This window comes from Hemitrygon akajei, chromosome 9 (assembly GCF_048418815.1).
Source record: "Hemitrygon akajei chromosome 9, sHemAka1.3, whole genome shotgun sequence".
Lineage (NCBI taxonomy): Eukaryota > Metazoa > Chordata > Chondrichthyes > Myliobatiformes > Dasyatidae > Hemitrygon > Hemitrygon akajei.
In genome coordinates this window covers 42,278,520-42,295,135 of record NC_133132.1, presented here as the reverse complement: position 1 = coordinate 42,295,135, position 16,616 = coordinate 42,278,520, and the positions used below count along the sequence as shown (strand labels likewise).

The 16,616-nt window shown below is 44.4% G+C and overlaps 1 protein-coding gene across 1 annotated transcript in view; it reads left to right on the top strand.

The window, feature by feature from the left end:
• The first annotated feature begins 1,207 nt into the window (after positions 1-1,207).
• Positions 1,208-16,616, top strand: part of popdc1 (popeye domain cAMP effector 1) — a 61,322-nt gene continuing 45,913 nt past the window's right edge. Inside the window, exons 1-3 of the mRNA XM_073055341.1 lie at positions 1,208-2,094; positions 2,776-2,884; positions 4,382-4,638. Of these exons, the coding sequence (XP_072911442.1) occupies positions 1,607-2,094; positions 2,776-2,884; positions 4,382-4,638 (854 nt within the window). The 5' untranslated portion in view covers positions 1,208-1,606. The remainder of the gene's footprint in view (positions 2,095-2,775; positions 2,885-4,381; positions 4,639-16,616) is intronic.

Sequence of the window (16,616 nt, the reverse complement as noted above, 5' to 3'; positions counted from 1 at the left end):
CTCCGGCCTGACTGTAAAATGCCGCACAGGATGATGGAAGGTGCCCTCAATCCTTTAATTTATTATCACGGAGTTTAGAGCCGATGACTATCAATTACACTTTTGCCTGCTGTGACTACAACTGCGCGGTAATCCGAGATTCCAATGTGTAACTATTTTTAATATTGTAGCAACATGGCTCGCGTATCCTTCTATATATAAACTGATTGATGATGCTGCTAAATTTGGCTGGGGTGATTTTTAACCCTTGGGATTCCATAGATTTATCAAGCAAAATAATTTGTACTCAAAATAAAAGTGACAATTTAAAAGCAAATTGTGCAGCAGTATACCTGGGGGGAAAAATGTTTCAAATAATTCCAGCAAATCACCTGGAGGATGTTTTCAGTATAGCAATGACATATGGAGACAATATGACATATGGAGACAATGTGGCATTGTTTCTTCGCTTCTGGCTTCTTGGTTGCATTTCCGATTTTGTTTAGCTGTGGCGCTAGCTACCTTGTGTGTTGACAGGGGTCCAGAGGATGGTACAACTCCTTGCAGGTGTATCGCTGGAGAATTAGAGTGAGGATTCATGGCTGAATTTCTTGCCTTCAGATAGTTTGAAAGGCAGATTTTATAACCGGGTGCCTACAAGGCCAGTCAGATACTGCAGAAACCGGTCAGGGGATAACCGGCACAAAAATCATCTGGGAATTCCCGCTCAATCTTCAGAGATTCCCCATTGTTACCAGCGCTCTCATACCAGAGAGTTACATTTCAGCCAGCCTGTGAAACGTTATGGAGATTTTAGTACTGAGTGAAATAAAATAAACCACTCGGCATAATAAACTCCTCTGTCGGGGGAGGGAGCTTTACTGGAATCGGAGGATTTACCTCAGCACAGAAGGGTACGTCTGACTGGAATGTCAGAAAGGGCTTTCCTCCTAAACCCATCACCGATTCTTTCCCTGTCCCTATTCACTTTTCACTCCACTTTTAAAGGCTTTCAGTCTCTCTGTGTTTACTCGAAGTACAGCCTCGCCTTAAACAAAACCTCAGCCCCCCCCCCCCCACTTCCACTGGTCGTTTTAAAGTGGTAACATTCAGTGACATCACTGAACAGTAGAATTACTCCAGCAAAATATCTAAAGGTTGGTGTTCCCGCGACTGCTTTTCCTCTTCCATTATCTTTGCCGACGAAAAGTATGAAAGGGAAAAAAAGCTGGCGAGCGAGGTAGCGAGATGAGAAACGACGTGGCTGTTCCTTGCTGGAAGTTCGATGGTCACTAGGACCCGCTAAAAACCTGCTGCAGCCGCTGATTCTGGCACATGTTACTTCCTCGACACACAGCTCGAACCGGACGCACCCTCGGACTTGGCTTTCGTCGCCGTCAGACCTGTAGTTTGATTTCTATGCCGTAGCTTTTTTTAAAAAAAAATATATGAAAGGACGAAAGAGAACCTGGCCCGTAAGCGGGAAATTGGGGTGGGGGGAGGGAGCATTTTCCCCATTAAACGGAGCAACTCTCGCCTGACGTGCCCGTCCCCCCGGATCTGCTATTTCTGACTGTCTCCGACCTCCTCGCCTCTCTCCCGAATCCGAGTGCGCGATCGTACCAGGATGGACGGCGAAAACACAACTTTGTGGGAAACGCTGTTGTACGGTCACCACTCGTGCGGCGGCTGGAAGCCCATCGTGGAAGGCTCTATCTACCACCTAGCCAACATCTTCTTTGTTTTAGGTTACATGGGCGGCAGCGGCCTCGTTGGCCTTCTCTATATCAATCTTTTCCTGTGCTGTGCTTTCCTCTGCACTTGCATCTGGGCGTGGACGGACGTGTGCGCCGCCGATATCTTTTCCTGGAATTTCGCCCTGGTGGTCATCTCCGCTGTCCAGGTCATCCACGTCGCCTATCAGCTCCGCAGCGTCTCGTTCCAGGAAGACTTACAGAACCTGTACTGCGCTATTTTCCAGCCGCTCGGGATCCCGCTGACTGTCTACAAGAAGTTGGTTACCTGTTGTAATGTGGTCTCTTTGGAAAAGGATCACTGCTACGCCATGGAAGGCAAAACTCCAATCGAAAGGCTGTCTCTCCTCTTGTCCGGAAGGTTCGTAAGTGACCCGAGTTATTCCGCGAGTCCTTGACGGAGAGTTTTGAAAACTGTTGCTTGCCGGTGTGCTTCTTCCGACAGGGTGAAGCACAACCGCGATTCGATTTGGCTGGATGTGAATTCGAGGCGAATATTCGTTCCTTTCCACTTTACAATGTATGCATTGCGAATAAATGACCGAGAAACTCTGGAAGACACCTCCCAAAATATTAGGTCACGGGCGGTCTGATTAAATAGGCATCCGCTGCAACTTTATTCCCGATATACATCGCAGCCCTCGTTCGGGTTATGTACCAAGAGCCTGCACTGGGCTGGTGTCTCCGAAAGAGACAGCGTAGATCGGCAGCTCCTCAGTATGCCGTGAAGAATCGAGGAGACGAGAGGGTGTAGACTCCAGAGATAAGGGCGCTAAAACAGTCCCTGCCGCCCGTCGGGTACCGATTTGCACAGATCTCGTTTTCCAGAGCTCTGGCTGCAGTATATGCGCTTTTCCCAGGGGCTAAGAGATTTCGAGTGATCTACTTGACACTCGTTTGCCATGCCAGGGTGTCAGACCTGCCGAGCAGTTTAGCAATTTCGCATCGATTTCGGATGTCGAGCACCCTCCGTTCTTCGCTCCTGCATCGATCCCTGCCGCGAAATCATCATCTCACACTCTGTTTACTTTTCATTTGGCAGGATTCGGGTGACGGCGGACGGGGAGTTTTTGCATTACATTTATCCGTATCAGTTCCTGGATTCCCCGGAATGGGATTCACTCCGGCCATCGGAGAATGGGATATTCCAGGTAAAATGAGAATCGTGGATTCAGGGGAGCAAGGATCATCTTTAGGAGTGCCCGGCCACCGTACACAACGTAATACATCCCCAGAATCTGTGCGAGTGTTTGTTAAACCCCACTTTATTCTCCCTATAAAGGTGTTTCTGTTCAGTTCGCTTGGTCCTCCTTTTCCTGGCACAATCATTGGGAGATGGGGGTTTCTTATAGTCACGGGAAGGACTGTTTTCCGAGCAATAGAGTAGGAATATAAATTGCATCTACCTATACAGATGGTGTTTTGAGAGTATATTCAATTGGTATTGACTCAAAGCACATGCTTTCTGCCCCTCTGCTTAGCCCCGCAGGAAATGTTGCAGTACAGACATCCATTACAAATTACCATGTCATTATTTAAGGACATTTTTATTATTTCCTTAGACCGAAAGAGCACGCCTGCTCTCTCTCTCTCTCTCTCCCCTACCTCAGCCGCGCAGTCCCAAACGATCGAACTTAGCCCCCCCCCCCGCTCTCGAAATAAGCCCGAGGTGCCGTTGTTCACATTTTTAAAGAAAATATTTTAACAATCAAAAATGTTCCTCCCGTCAGCCGTATTCTGTAACAGGTTCTTTTTTAAAAAAAATTATTTAATTGCGTTTTTAAGTAATTACAAGTGTGGAAAAAAAATGTATATATCCCTTCCCCCCTCCCCTTAACCCCTCCCCCCTAACTTCCCTATATAAAAAAAGAGAAAGTAAGAAAGAGAAAAAAAGAAAGAGTGCCTGGTTGTTGGAAGATCTCCACATGCTCCATGGAGTTCTTAATAACTTTAGTATATATATTTATTTATTTCCCCAAGTAACCAATTGTTTCATCTTCAGAGCACCTATATATTTAGTCCTGTCTTTTGTAAATAAGGGCTCCAAATTTTCAAAAATGTTTCATATTTATCTCTTAAATTATAAGTAATTTTTTCTAATGGAATACAGCCATAGATTTCTTTCTTCCAACAATCTATACTTAAATATGTATCCGATTTCCAAGTAACTGCAATAGCCTTTTTGGCTACTGCCAGTGCAATTTTTATGAATTCTTTCTGATATTTATTTAGTTTGAGTTTCGGTTTTATCCCTTCAATATCACCTAGTAAAAGTAATATTGGATTATGAGGAAGTTGTATTCCCGTAATTTGTTCCAGTAAAAGTCTTAAATTTGTCCAAAAAGGTTGAATTTTAGAACAAGACCATGTAGAATGTAACAGGTTCTTGCTGGTAGCGCAGCCAGCACGGCCAGTTGCTAGAGTTGAGTGGACCCAAATGCCAGAGTTTCGACAGGTTTGTTTAAGGGACTCGGCCTGAAAGCTGTTTCCCTCGCCGCAGGCGCTGAGTGTTTTCAGCAACTCTGTATTTCAGAATTCCGGTACGGTATCTGGGGAGTGCGGGTGATGCGGTGGCGGTTTCCGAGCGCGATTCAGCTGAACCACTCGCGTCGTTTTCAGAGCATGTCTGTATTTGCCCCCTTCTCCAGGTGACGCTAACAGCCGAGACTGACTGTCGCTTCGCAGCCTGGAGGAGGAAGAAACTCTACCTGTTATTCGCCCATCACCGCCGCATTTCCAGACTGTTTTCCGTCTTAATTGGAAAAGATATTGCGGACAAGCTGCACTCACTAAACGACAAAGTCTGCGTTAACAGCGGATTCCGCTACGACATCAGGTTGCCCAGCTTTTATCATTTGGCAGTGCCTGTGAGCCACCTGTCCGAGAGGAACTCGAGGCGCCTCAAGTTATGAGCTTCCTTCCCCGAGTGGATGGTCGGCGGGACCCAGCCCGGGAATCCCTACACGAGTGCGAGCAGCGAGGACGCAAGGCGAGCCCCGAAACCCTCTGCTCCCGGTGGAGCTGGGGGCGGAACCCAGTCAGTGGTGGTTCCGAGCTGCTGAGAGTTTGCGTTCGGCATCGCCTATGGCTTCCCTGCTGACTTCTTTTTCGCAATATGTAAGGGGGAGATGGTTTGTGGCGGCAGCGGGGGAGTGGGGTGGAAGGGGAGAGGTGGTAGAGGATGAGACTGCAGGAGATCAGAAATATCCCACATCATGAACGGTTGAGCCTGTGCTCATTGCCAATCCTGCAATGATTACTATTAGTTGGGACGGGGGGTGGGGTAGGGGGAGTGTTACTGCTAATTTCTGCAAAGCACTTCGGTTTTCAAAAGGAAGTGCAAGTGGTAACGTTGAACTCTCCCCAGCTCCCGCAGTCTCTTGTACAGGGGGGCACCCATTTACCCCGAGTGTTGCAGGAGATACTGCAAGGGGTGAAGGCAGGGAGTGCGGCTGGCCGATTCTCCGCCGCGCTGACGGCTTTCCGCTCTGCCTCACACAGCGAATATGCCCTCTGGAAGACGAGGCGAGGATGCGCAGTTACCTGGCAGGACCAGTATGGTAAAAGGTGGAAGTTCAGGGCGTTCGCATTTCGACGCAACCACACGGAGGCAGAACAGCACAGGATAAGACCCTTCGGGCCACCATGTCTGTGCTCGAGCACGATGGCAACTTAAACTCAATCATGCCTGCAGACCATCCATATTCCTCCATTCCCTGAACATGTCCTATGTCTATCTGGGAACCCCTCAAACGCCACATTCATATCTGCTTCCTCCCTTGGCAGCCCGTGTCAGGTACATCCCACTTTGTGTGTTCTTCCTCCTAATATGTCCGCCCCACTCTTCAAGAGAGTGCATTTTTTTTTAATTTGGAAAAAGCGAACCCGCTACTTGACTCCATCTTCCTCGTGATCTACTTTCTTAGACAGTCAAATGGTTAAAAGCCCATTTGCAATGAATGTATTAGAGTTACAGTAGGTAACGAGCAGAAGTTAACGAGATGACGCGCTTGTTCGGTTGCAATCAGTATTATAAAGAAAGGGTGTCTAGTATCATTGTAATACAATATATTCATTGTCGGAAATCTAAAGTAATCTGTGTAATTTGAATTTCCAGCTAATCTTTGATGAATAAAGAGGTGTTGGATTTCTATGTTGCATCTTCCACCTCAAGTTATAAATCTCCGTCTGTAGACTGTCAATGTCAGTAAACAGTGTTCAGTAACAATAATTGATTTGCTCCCGGTGACGGAGAGTCATCGACGTAAGTTCAAGACTTGCTTGTCTGAAAACAACTTAAATGTCCTTCAAAAGTTTCCCCTAAACTTTGATGGGGCGTCACGTGCCTCGCAGCTCGGGTTCAAACCTGTTCGTGCAGCCTCCCGGTGTCGCAGTGACTCCCACGCCCTAAAGATGCGCTGGGATTTTGTTTAGACGCTGCGATTTACTCACTAGTACATGGTTAGCGCCGTAAGGAAGTGGATGCGTGTATATGTGTGAGAGAAAATAGTGACGGAGTTTCGGGAAATGTGGAGAACGAGAACGGGGTGGCTCCCTTCTGAGTCATTGTAAGACAAAGTCCTGGGGTTTAGTTGTAGGACTAGTGCATTCTTCCGGGTGGGAATCATTTTGTCCAGAAGCTACATTTACCCAAGTGCAGTGAAATCAAAACTAAAGGGGTTGTGAAGGGAAGACAGGAGGGTATCACAGACCAGGAAATATCTATCTTGGAATCATGGTTTTAGAACACCTGGATCCAGCAAAAGGGAGAGGCCCAGTGTAGTACAACCATTTAATGGTAGATGTGGGGGGGGGGGGCGGGAGTCATATTAGTGAATACATCGTGAGAATCGGGTGCAATACAATGATGAGGTGAAAGTGCGTGAAATGTTTATGGCAGCACAGTTCATAGAGCCACCATTTTGCAGAATCAATCCACAAAACCTAGGGTGCTGTCCATGCAGATTGCACACTCGCCCAAATCCCAAAGACATTTGGGGTTTTTATGCTAATTGGCCACCCTAAATTGCTCTTGGTGTGTAGGTGAGTGGAAGAGTTTGAAGAGTGTAGGAGAATGTGGGGGAGAATTTTTTAATAGGATTAATGTAGGGTTAGAGTAAATGGGTCAGCCCTGATCTCAGTGTGATAAAGGGGATGATAATGAGCATGTTGTACCCCTCTATATTTAACCATAGGAGAAACCTGCTAAAGTGTTGGGCTCAGTGACAAAGACGACCTGGATGTGAGAGTGAAGCTGGCTTGCTCCAATTTTACAGAGTACTGCATCTGCATCACTGTGTACATTTCTAATGTCCCCACCTAAGAAAGAGTTTATCTGTGGCAGAGGAAGTGCAATTAAAGTTCTCTAGATTAATTCCTGGTATAGAAGATTGAGGTAAGACAGAACAGGCTTACACGGTTAAAGGTACAGAAGAATGAGAAGTGATCTCATTGAGACCAGCAAAATTGTTATGCCTCACAGAGTAGATGTTTCCCCTGGTTAGATGCCTAGAACCAACAGTTATAGTCTCTGGATAAGGGATTGGTCAATCAGGACTGAGATATTTTATGGTTCATTGGGCTGGGGAAAGTATGAACAGTACAAAAATGATAGTTATACCTGAACCCAAGAGGGACAAATGTCTTTGTGAACAGATTTGGTAGAGCCGTTAGGAAGAGTTTAAACTAGTTTGGCTGGGGGAAGAGAATCAGAGAGATAGGTCAGAGGATGTGACAGTTCATGCACGGGTAGTTGTAGCTTTTAGAGTGAGGAAGGATATACAGTCAATAGCACAAGGTTGCAGTCAGTGGGATGGGTTGAAGTGTACTGTGTCTATTGTGATGCAAGAAGTATGAAGAACAAGGGTAATGATTTAGAGCATGGGTCAGTACATGGAACTACAATGTCATTGCCACTACAGAGACTTGGCTGTCCCCAGGGCAAGAATTATTTAGATGTTTCAAAAATGACAGGGGGGAAGTTAAAGAGGTGAGCAGTAGCATTGTTGATCACAGCTGCAGAAAGGGACAACTTCAAGGAGAGATTGTCTATTAGAGTCGATGTGTGTGAAAGTCAGAAACTGGAAGGGAATAATCACTCTTTTGGGAGTGTTCTATTAACCCTCCCCCCCAGCAGCAACAGAAGCACTGTGGAACAGATTGGGGGCAGATTTTGGAAATCTGCAATAATAACAGGGTTGTTATGGCTGATTTAAACTTCCCTGTGATTGGCACCTCCTCAGCACTAGAGTTTTAAGATGGGGCAAAATTTGTTAGGTGTTCCCTGAAAGGATTCTGGACATAATTATAAAGACAGGATGACTAGAAGTGAGGCCATCCTGGATCTTGTGTGAGGCAGTGAACTAGGTCAGGTGTCAAATATTTTGGCTGAGGAGCATTTCAAAGATAATGACTTCTTCTACAAGAGGGTAGTGAATCTTCGCAGTTGTCCACTCAAGATGACCGTAGTGTCAGTCATTGTGTACAGTCAAGACAGAGATTGATAGACTCGTAGTTACTAAAAAAAGTGAAAAGATGTGTGGTTAGTGCAAGAAAGTGACACTGAGTTATTCTCTTATACAATGGCAGAGCAGGACTGAACAGCTCACTGGCCATCTCCTGCTCCTCTTTCAGATTCTTAAAAATAAAAGTCTGCAGTCAGGAGAGGCTTAAAGCTAGAGTGAGCGAGGCCTTGCCCATAATGATAATGTTCTCGTACCAGAGAAATAAGCACAGGTATTCAGTACTCAGCCAGGTACCCCATCTGGGCCGGATGCTTTCTGTGGGTTCACCATCATGAAGGATGCTCCCCTGTTGGCTTGGATGTCTTGGGTAGTTCTGGACCTTACACAAAATTTTCAGGAACAAGAGCAATGTTAGCTTCATAGATAATTCACAACACAGAAGACTGGTTGATCCAATGTGCCTATGCTAGTCAAAACAAAATGTTAGCAAGCAAATCCTTCCTTCCTGCACTGGACGCCTAAACCTGGAAAAATTCTGCCTTTTTCATTTTTATCATCCATCTGTGTAGAATTCCACCCCCTCTCCTGTGACCTGTGTAATCCTTCTACAGTTGAAATCTATGGACTTAGTTTCTGACCCTTCAGCAAATTTATTTTATCTAGGAATTTTGATAATTAGCAATGGAGAAGATCAAGAAGTTTGATTCTGGAGTGATTATTTGATCCATTTCATCAGTTCTGTTAGTGGGTGTGAAAGGCTCAATGGGATAACAGAATAGTGCCACGATTCCAGAGACATAACACAATGACATTCTGGAACAAACAGGAATAAGGTGTGTCCTAAACCAGTCCTTGGGCCTCTTAGTGGTCCTGGTGAAAGGTTGGGACAATCCAGAAAGAAGCAATCAGCATAGATGAGTAGACAGTGACGGAAGATAAATTACAAGATGCAGCAGCATGGAAAATTGCCCAGGTAGGTCCTTTCAACAAAAGGCAAAAACATATCCAATACGGCTAATTATAGCCAATTGATTTACTCTCAGTTATCAACAAGCTATGGAAAAGATGTAATTGACAGTATATCAGACAGCACTTATTCAACAATAACCTACTTACTGATACCCAGTTTAAGCTTAGCCAAGATCATTTGGCTCAATATCTCATAGCCTTGGACCAAAGAGCTGAATTCCAGTAGTGAGGTGAGAGTAACGGCTTTTCACCCTAAGGCAGCATTTGATTGAGCAAAAGACAAATGGCTGGAATTACACAGTGGGTCAAGCAGCAATTATGAAAGCAAAGGGCAGGATCCTACATCAGGTCTTTGCATCAGGTACTTCATCTGAATTGGTTCTCGTATTGCTTTATTATTGTCACATGTTCCAAGATTCGGTGAAAAGCTTGTCATGCATACTGTTCATACAGGACAAATCATTACACAGTTCATTGACCTGGAATAAGGTAAAACAATCACAATGCAGAATAAAGTGTAAAAGCTAACAAAAAATGTGCAAGTAAATGATAATGTTCAAGGTCATTACGAGGCTAAGAGTCCATCTTATTGCACAAGAGTGGGGCAGAAGCTGGCCTTGAGCCTGGTGGGACGTGACTTCAGGGCTTTGTATCTTCTGCCTGAAGGGAGAAGAGAGCATGTTTAGAGTGGGTGGGGTCTTTGATTATGCTGACTGTTTTACTGAGGCAGCAAGAAGTATAGACAGAGTCTATAGAGGGGAGGCTGATTCCTGTGATGTGCTGAGCTTTGCCCACAACTCTCTGCAATTTCGTGCAGTGACATGTAGAGCAGTTGCCGTACCAAGCTATTATGTATCTGGACAGAATGCTTCCTATGGTGCATCAATAACAATTCTTAAGAGTTATAGGAGACTTGCTGAATTTCTTCACCCTTCCGAGGAAGCAGTGTTGGTGGTGAGCTTTCTTTGCCATGACATCAATGTGGTTGGACCAGGACAAGCTAATGGGGACGTTCACTCCTAAGAACTTGAAGCTCTCAACCCTCTCTGCCTCAGCGCCATTCATGCAGACAGGAGCATGTGCACCATCCCCGTTTTCTGAAGTCAATGAGCAGCTCTTTTGTTGACATTGAGGTAAAGGTTGTTGTCGTGACACCATGTTCCTAAGCTTTCTATCTCCTTTCTGCACATTAACTTATCGCTACGTTGGATGTGGCCCACGACAGGAGGTATCACCTGTCAAATTTTAGATACAGTTGGTGCAGATTCTGGCCACGCAGTCATGCATGCACATGGGTTTGAGTAGGGGACTAAGGACACAATCTTGTGGAGTACCAGTGTTTAGAATAATTGAATTGCTTCCTGACCTTACTAATTACAGTGAGTCCTTGCTTATGTGTTATGAGTTCTTCCAGACATTTCTTTTTAGCTCCTCAAGTCTGCAGTCTCTAATGTCCCACAATTAGCTGTGAGTGGCACCAAGGAGTCCTTGTAAAAGTGAAGACATTGAGCAACAAGGAGAAAACAGATCAGTATTTGGAGACCTAACTTGCACAAATCAATGTTATAATTATTGATGGTTAATTAATCCAGCTCAGGGACAGTACTGCAAAAATTCTTTAGGTTTCACAAATAATTCCACAATATGCAATTCCATTCAAGCTCCTTAGCACTTGATGTAATCCATTAGTGAACGCAGGAAAGCCTAAACAACCTAGATCGATAAGTGGCAAGCAATGTTCAAGACACAAAGATACCAAACAATGACCATCTCCAGCAAGAGAAAGACTAATCCTGCCCTTGACATTCAATAGTATTACCAAATGCAATTCCCCCACCATTAATATCCTGAAGACCATCAATGAGTTGAAGCTCAACTGCATTTGTCACGTAAATACTATGGCTACAAGCAATGTTCCCACTACGGTGTACACACACACACACACACACACACACACACACACACACACACACACACACACACACACACACACACACACACACACACACACACACACACACACACACACACACACACACACACACACACACACACACACACACACACACACACACACACACACACACACACACACACTTCCTTTTCCGGTTTCTGATGCAGATGGCTTCGACAACATGGAGTTTGTGATGACTTGTCTTCTGATTTTAGAACTGACTTATTTATACTGCTTTTATTGAAGAAATTATTCTGTGCGCACCTATTGTCACTGGGCAAAAAACTGCACAGCATAAGATTTCTGCGCACACTGATCATTACAAATTAGAGAGAATGTTAGCTGCAAGAACAATTTGGATGTTCTGCTGTGAATGACACTCCAACGCTTTAACATCATTTGTAAGACATACGTCAGGAAAACATTCCATTTGTCTCAATGGAACAACTCCAAACAATTCCAAGAGCAGCATCATCTGAGGTAAAACAACCCAATTGGCTGGCACCCCATCAGCTGCCATAAACATTCACTCCCTGCTTTAGTGTCAGGTTACTGCAGTCTGCAGGATTACACACATTGCCTACTTTGACAACACCCCGCAACTGGGTACCCACCCCACCCACTCAAAAGGACAAGAGCAAGACGTCCATGGGACAACAGCACCTTCAGGTTCCCTTCCATGCCATGCACCATCCTGATTTCAAAACAGATCATCAGTCCTTCATCATCACAGGGTCTAAATCTTGGAACTCCCTACACAAAAGAGCTGCCGAAGATGCCTCACTAGCAGGACCACAGCAGGTCATTAGTGTGGCCCATCACCATCTCTTTAAGGGCAGATAAAGAAAGGCTGGCAACACCTAGATCCTAAAAATGGATGAAATAGAACTTTATTGTCATCGCTGAAGACAGCAAGACTGCAGTGCTACTCCTGTCTCTGCAAAACCAATATTTACAATGCATGCAGTGTGACTTAATTTTTATGAATTCCCATATTTACATGCAACAAGTGACTTTGATAGTCCACAAAGGCCATTGGCAAGCTGGGTGTAGCATTATCCAGCTGCACAACAGTCCTCACGAAGAAGCGGTTTTTCAGCCTTACTGTCCGGGTGAAGATGTTTCTGTATCTCCTACTAGGTGGCAGAAGATTGAACAGACAGCGTCCGGGATGGGATGGGTCTTCAATGAAGTTATGAATGCACCATAGGCATCCAGAGTTGCAGATTGTCTCCAAGTCCAGTAGTTGAGTCCCAGTGATGCACTCAGCCATGCTTATCACCAGCCCACAGTTGCCTCGTATCTTTGGAAATCAATAAAATGTGAAATATCTCAGTTAGTCCATTGAATGGGTTCTGTGCCTCCTTTAAGGCCAGCTCACTGTGTTACTCAAGATTCATAATACTGGAGTTTAAGCTTGAAGATATACATTTCTTTGTGATTAGTGTCCATTTTCTTCAAGGTGCAAATGGTTTCTGTAGGAGAATCGAACAATTTTTTCCCCATTTTAAGAAATCAGGGCAAGTAAAACCCTTTCTGGATCACTATAAAACAGTAAACTGGAGAGTCAAACATGCTTTTTCAGAGTTTCTGAAAACTGAATCATAGAGTCAAAATCAGTGATGTCATCTTTCCAATTCCTGCAATGACCTTTTACCATTTAGCGTTGTCAGTGCATGTCCATTGGGAAACTGGCTTGAGGTTTCCCAACCATATTTTGCTTTGGAGCCTTGAACCAAACAGGGAGATGTACATACATACTATTTGACTAGACTGAAGAAATGCAGCAAAGAAACAGGCCCTTTGGCCCACTGAGTTTGTGCCAACCAGCGAACACCCATTTTATTATCCACAACACAAGCCAATTTATTTCAGAATTATGAGAAATTTCAATAATGTATATATAGCATATTAAAAACAAGCTGCTTTCCCCTACCCCCACTTTTTTTATTCTAGCATCTTACCCCTTCTTTCTCAGTCCTGATGAAGGGTCTCAGCCCGAAAGGTTATTTATGTTTTTCTATAGATCCTGCCTGACCTGCTGAGTTCCTCTAACATTTTGTGTATGTTGCTTTGGATTTCCAGTATCTGTAGACCTTCTTGTATTTATAACTGGATGACAAATCACACAAACATTAAGTGCATTTTCTGTTATTCATATGTATTATGTTATAGTTAGACATTAGAGACAAACCATTAAAGACCAGATGGATGAGCTCAGTCATGGACAGTGTAGCACAAATATTCATGGAAACCAGAAATAATGAAATAAAATTAGTTATTTACTTAAGAAAAAATGATAGCAGTATGATCTAATCTTGTTGTAATGTATAAATTACATAATAGTTTTTTTGTGGTTACTGGGCTCCTTCAGTATCTAGAAACTACTGTTCGCTGTGGTCATTGCCACAGACCCTTGAAAAAAGTTGAGATTTCCACACCACTCAGCTGCAGCAATTTGGCAAACATCCAAAGCTCTGACGCTCTTGATAAACAGTTAAGCTTCACAGCAGGGTGACACTTCTTCGATGCAGTGAACAAACTTTTTACTCTTTCGCCTCTGGGCGATATCTCATAAATAAAGAACAATAACCAGTTGCATTTTCATTGCGCGTCGGGTAATCTCAAAGTGCTTTAATGCCAATAAGGCACTTGAAGTGTGATCATGTTGGGAGATAAGAGACTTGAGGGGCCAGTTTGGAGACAACGAGCCTTCTACCAACTGCAGTGTCACAATGACCATATGACCAGTTTTGAAACATTGATCAAAGGACAAACATCAGCTAAGCCACAGCGATTTCCTCCACTGCACATCTTCAGAATAGTGCCCAGAGACCTTTAACATCTCCGAGAAGTTTGGCAGGGCCACCATTACAGGAAAGATGCATCACTGACACCGCAGCTCTCTGTCACTCTGCACCACAACATATTATGGATGATTATACATCTTTATTGACTTCAGATAAGTTCTGATGAAAGACAATTGATGTGAAGCATTAACTCTATCTCATTCTCCACAGATGTTGACTGATTTGCTTCATATTTTCTGCGTTTTCAATTTTATTTCACACTTACCCGATTCCTTGAAAAGACATAATCCAATTAGGCCAGGAAGAACCTTTCTGTGTCTCAAGATTGTTTAATGTTATTTCCAGTGAAAAGGAATACAAAATAATTGTTACTCTAGGTCCAATGCAGTACAAAAAAAAAGATAAAGAACACAACAATAAAAAAACCCAACAAATATAAATAAATAAGGTAACTTATATACATAGATAGATTGTACGTCCATAAAGTGACACTGGACAGGAGTGACTCTGACGAGAAATGGTGAAGTAATGGTAGTGGGAATGTAGTGGGGTGGGTTAAGTTGGTGGTGGTGTTGATCAGCTTTACTGCTTGGGGGACCTAACTGTTTTTGAGTCTGGTGATCCTGGTGTGGATTGTATATAGCCTCGTCCCTGATAGGAGAGGGACAAACAGTCTATTAGCAGGGTTTTTAGGATACTTTATGATGTTGCTGGCCTTTTTCCAGCATCCTTCCGTATAGGATGGTAGGTAAGCTAGTGTCTGTGATGCATGGGGGTAAGCTTTGACTACCCGTTGCAGAGCCTGTCTGCCTGCCGCAGTACAGTCTCTGTACCAGACAGCGATGCAGCATGTTGGGAAGCTCACATCTGTAGAATGGGGTGAGTATAGATGTGCAAAGTCCAGCTCTCTTCAGCCTCCTTAAAAACTAGAGGCATTGGTGAGCTTTCCCGATTGTGTAGGATGTGTTCCCAGGACCATGAGAAGTTGTGGAAGATGTACACTCCCAGGAATTTGAAACTGCAAACAATTCCCACCGCTGTGCTGCCGGTGTAAGTAGGAATACAAGTGGTGGAAGTTCTCCTGAAGTCAATAACCGTCTCCTTTGTCCTGCTGACATTGAGGAAGGGGTGATTTGCCTGGCACCAGACCTCGAGCTCTTCCACCTCATCTCCGTGGGCTGTGCTGTCGTCGTTGGGTGATGAGCCCCACCACTGTTGCATCGTCGGGGAACTTGACAATGTGATTACTCTGGTGTTTGGCCGTGCAGTCAGAGTGCACAATGGGCTCAGCACACAGCCCTATGGGGCATACTGTACATATTGAGGATGGTGGGAAGGGAGGAGCGGTTGTGCATCTTAACTAAATTTTACCATCAAAGTCCCTGGTTGATGATGGCCCAAACAACAAGAAGGCAGGTCTGTCTTATAACTTCTCTCTTCCTGGAATCTATAATATATCAGGTCATACGTTAAAAGAAGCCAGATTAAACCTAGTAAATCATATGATTCAAATATTGTTTAAAAATACTCGGATGTAGTTTCTGCTTTTAGTGAAGTTTGATTGCAAATGCGTAATGATTTGATAAGACATTCCTCTGTGTACTATTTTTAGTCAAATGGGACCATAACAAATTCCTTCTGAAAGTTCAAGCATACTATAGTACAAAATGTCTCTTATTCTCTGTGACAGGGTCAGAAGGAATTCCAGCAGATAACGAGCCGAAATTTCTGCAAGTGTTAACTGTGAAGTGTTCTCCTTATGACATCAACTCTCATTTATAAAGATATTGAAGTTATCTTGTACAAAGTGTGTGTTAATGCCCATTACTGTACACCGCTGGCATTTAGGGCAACAGTGAAGGTCCTCCATCTCTGGCGGTGATCACGGCTTCCTTCCTCATGTCAGGAGCCTCCTCTCCGTTTTCACTATTGTCAGTCCTGCAGGTCATGAGTGGTGACTCTGGAATCCCATCATACTTGGAAGGATTCTGCATTGCTGTTTCCATAACAATTTTGTTTTACCGGTCAGGGTTGTTGGCCCTGAACTGAATCCCTGAAGCTGGAGGACCGGTGGACCACTCTTAGTCTGGCATCTACCCTTTGACCTGTTTGGCAGGGGTGACCCGACCAAGAGCAAAAGCCCTGACTCCAGATAAAGTAGCTCTCCTGGTCATTGAGGCACGAAAGCCTCCAAACCACAACAACGTTATGGTCCTCTTGGAGGGATCTTGTAAAGTACAAAACCATAAACACAAGAATTTTGGCAGATGCTGGAAATCCAATGCACCACAGACACACACAAAATGCTGGAGGGGTAGAGAAGAAAGGACCTGATAGGAGAGGAGGTTGGACCACAGGAGAAAGGAGGAAAGGACCCAAGGGGAAGTAACAGGCAGATGAGAAGAGGTAAAATAACAGAGTGGGAAATGAGGGGGGAGGGTGAAATTTGTTTACCAGCAAGAAAAATCAACATTCAGGCCATCAGGTTGGAGGGTTCGCAGAAGGAAAATAAGGTATTGCTCCTCCACCCTGAGGGTGACGTCATCAAGAGGAGGCCATAGACTGACATGTTGGGACAGGAATGTGAATCGGAATTAAAATATTCGGCCACCCGCTTGTGGAGGATGGTGCGGAGGTGATCGACGAAGTGGTCCTCCGATTTACAACAGGTCTCACCAGTGTAAAG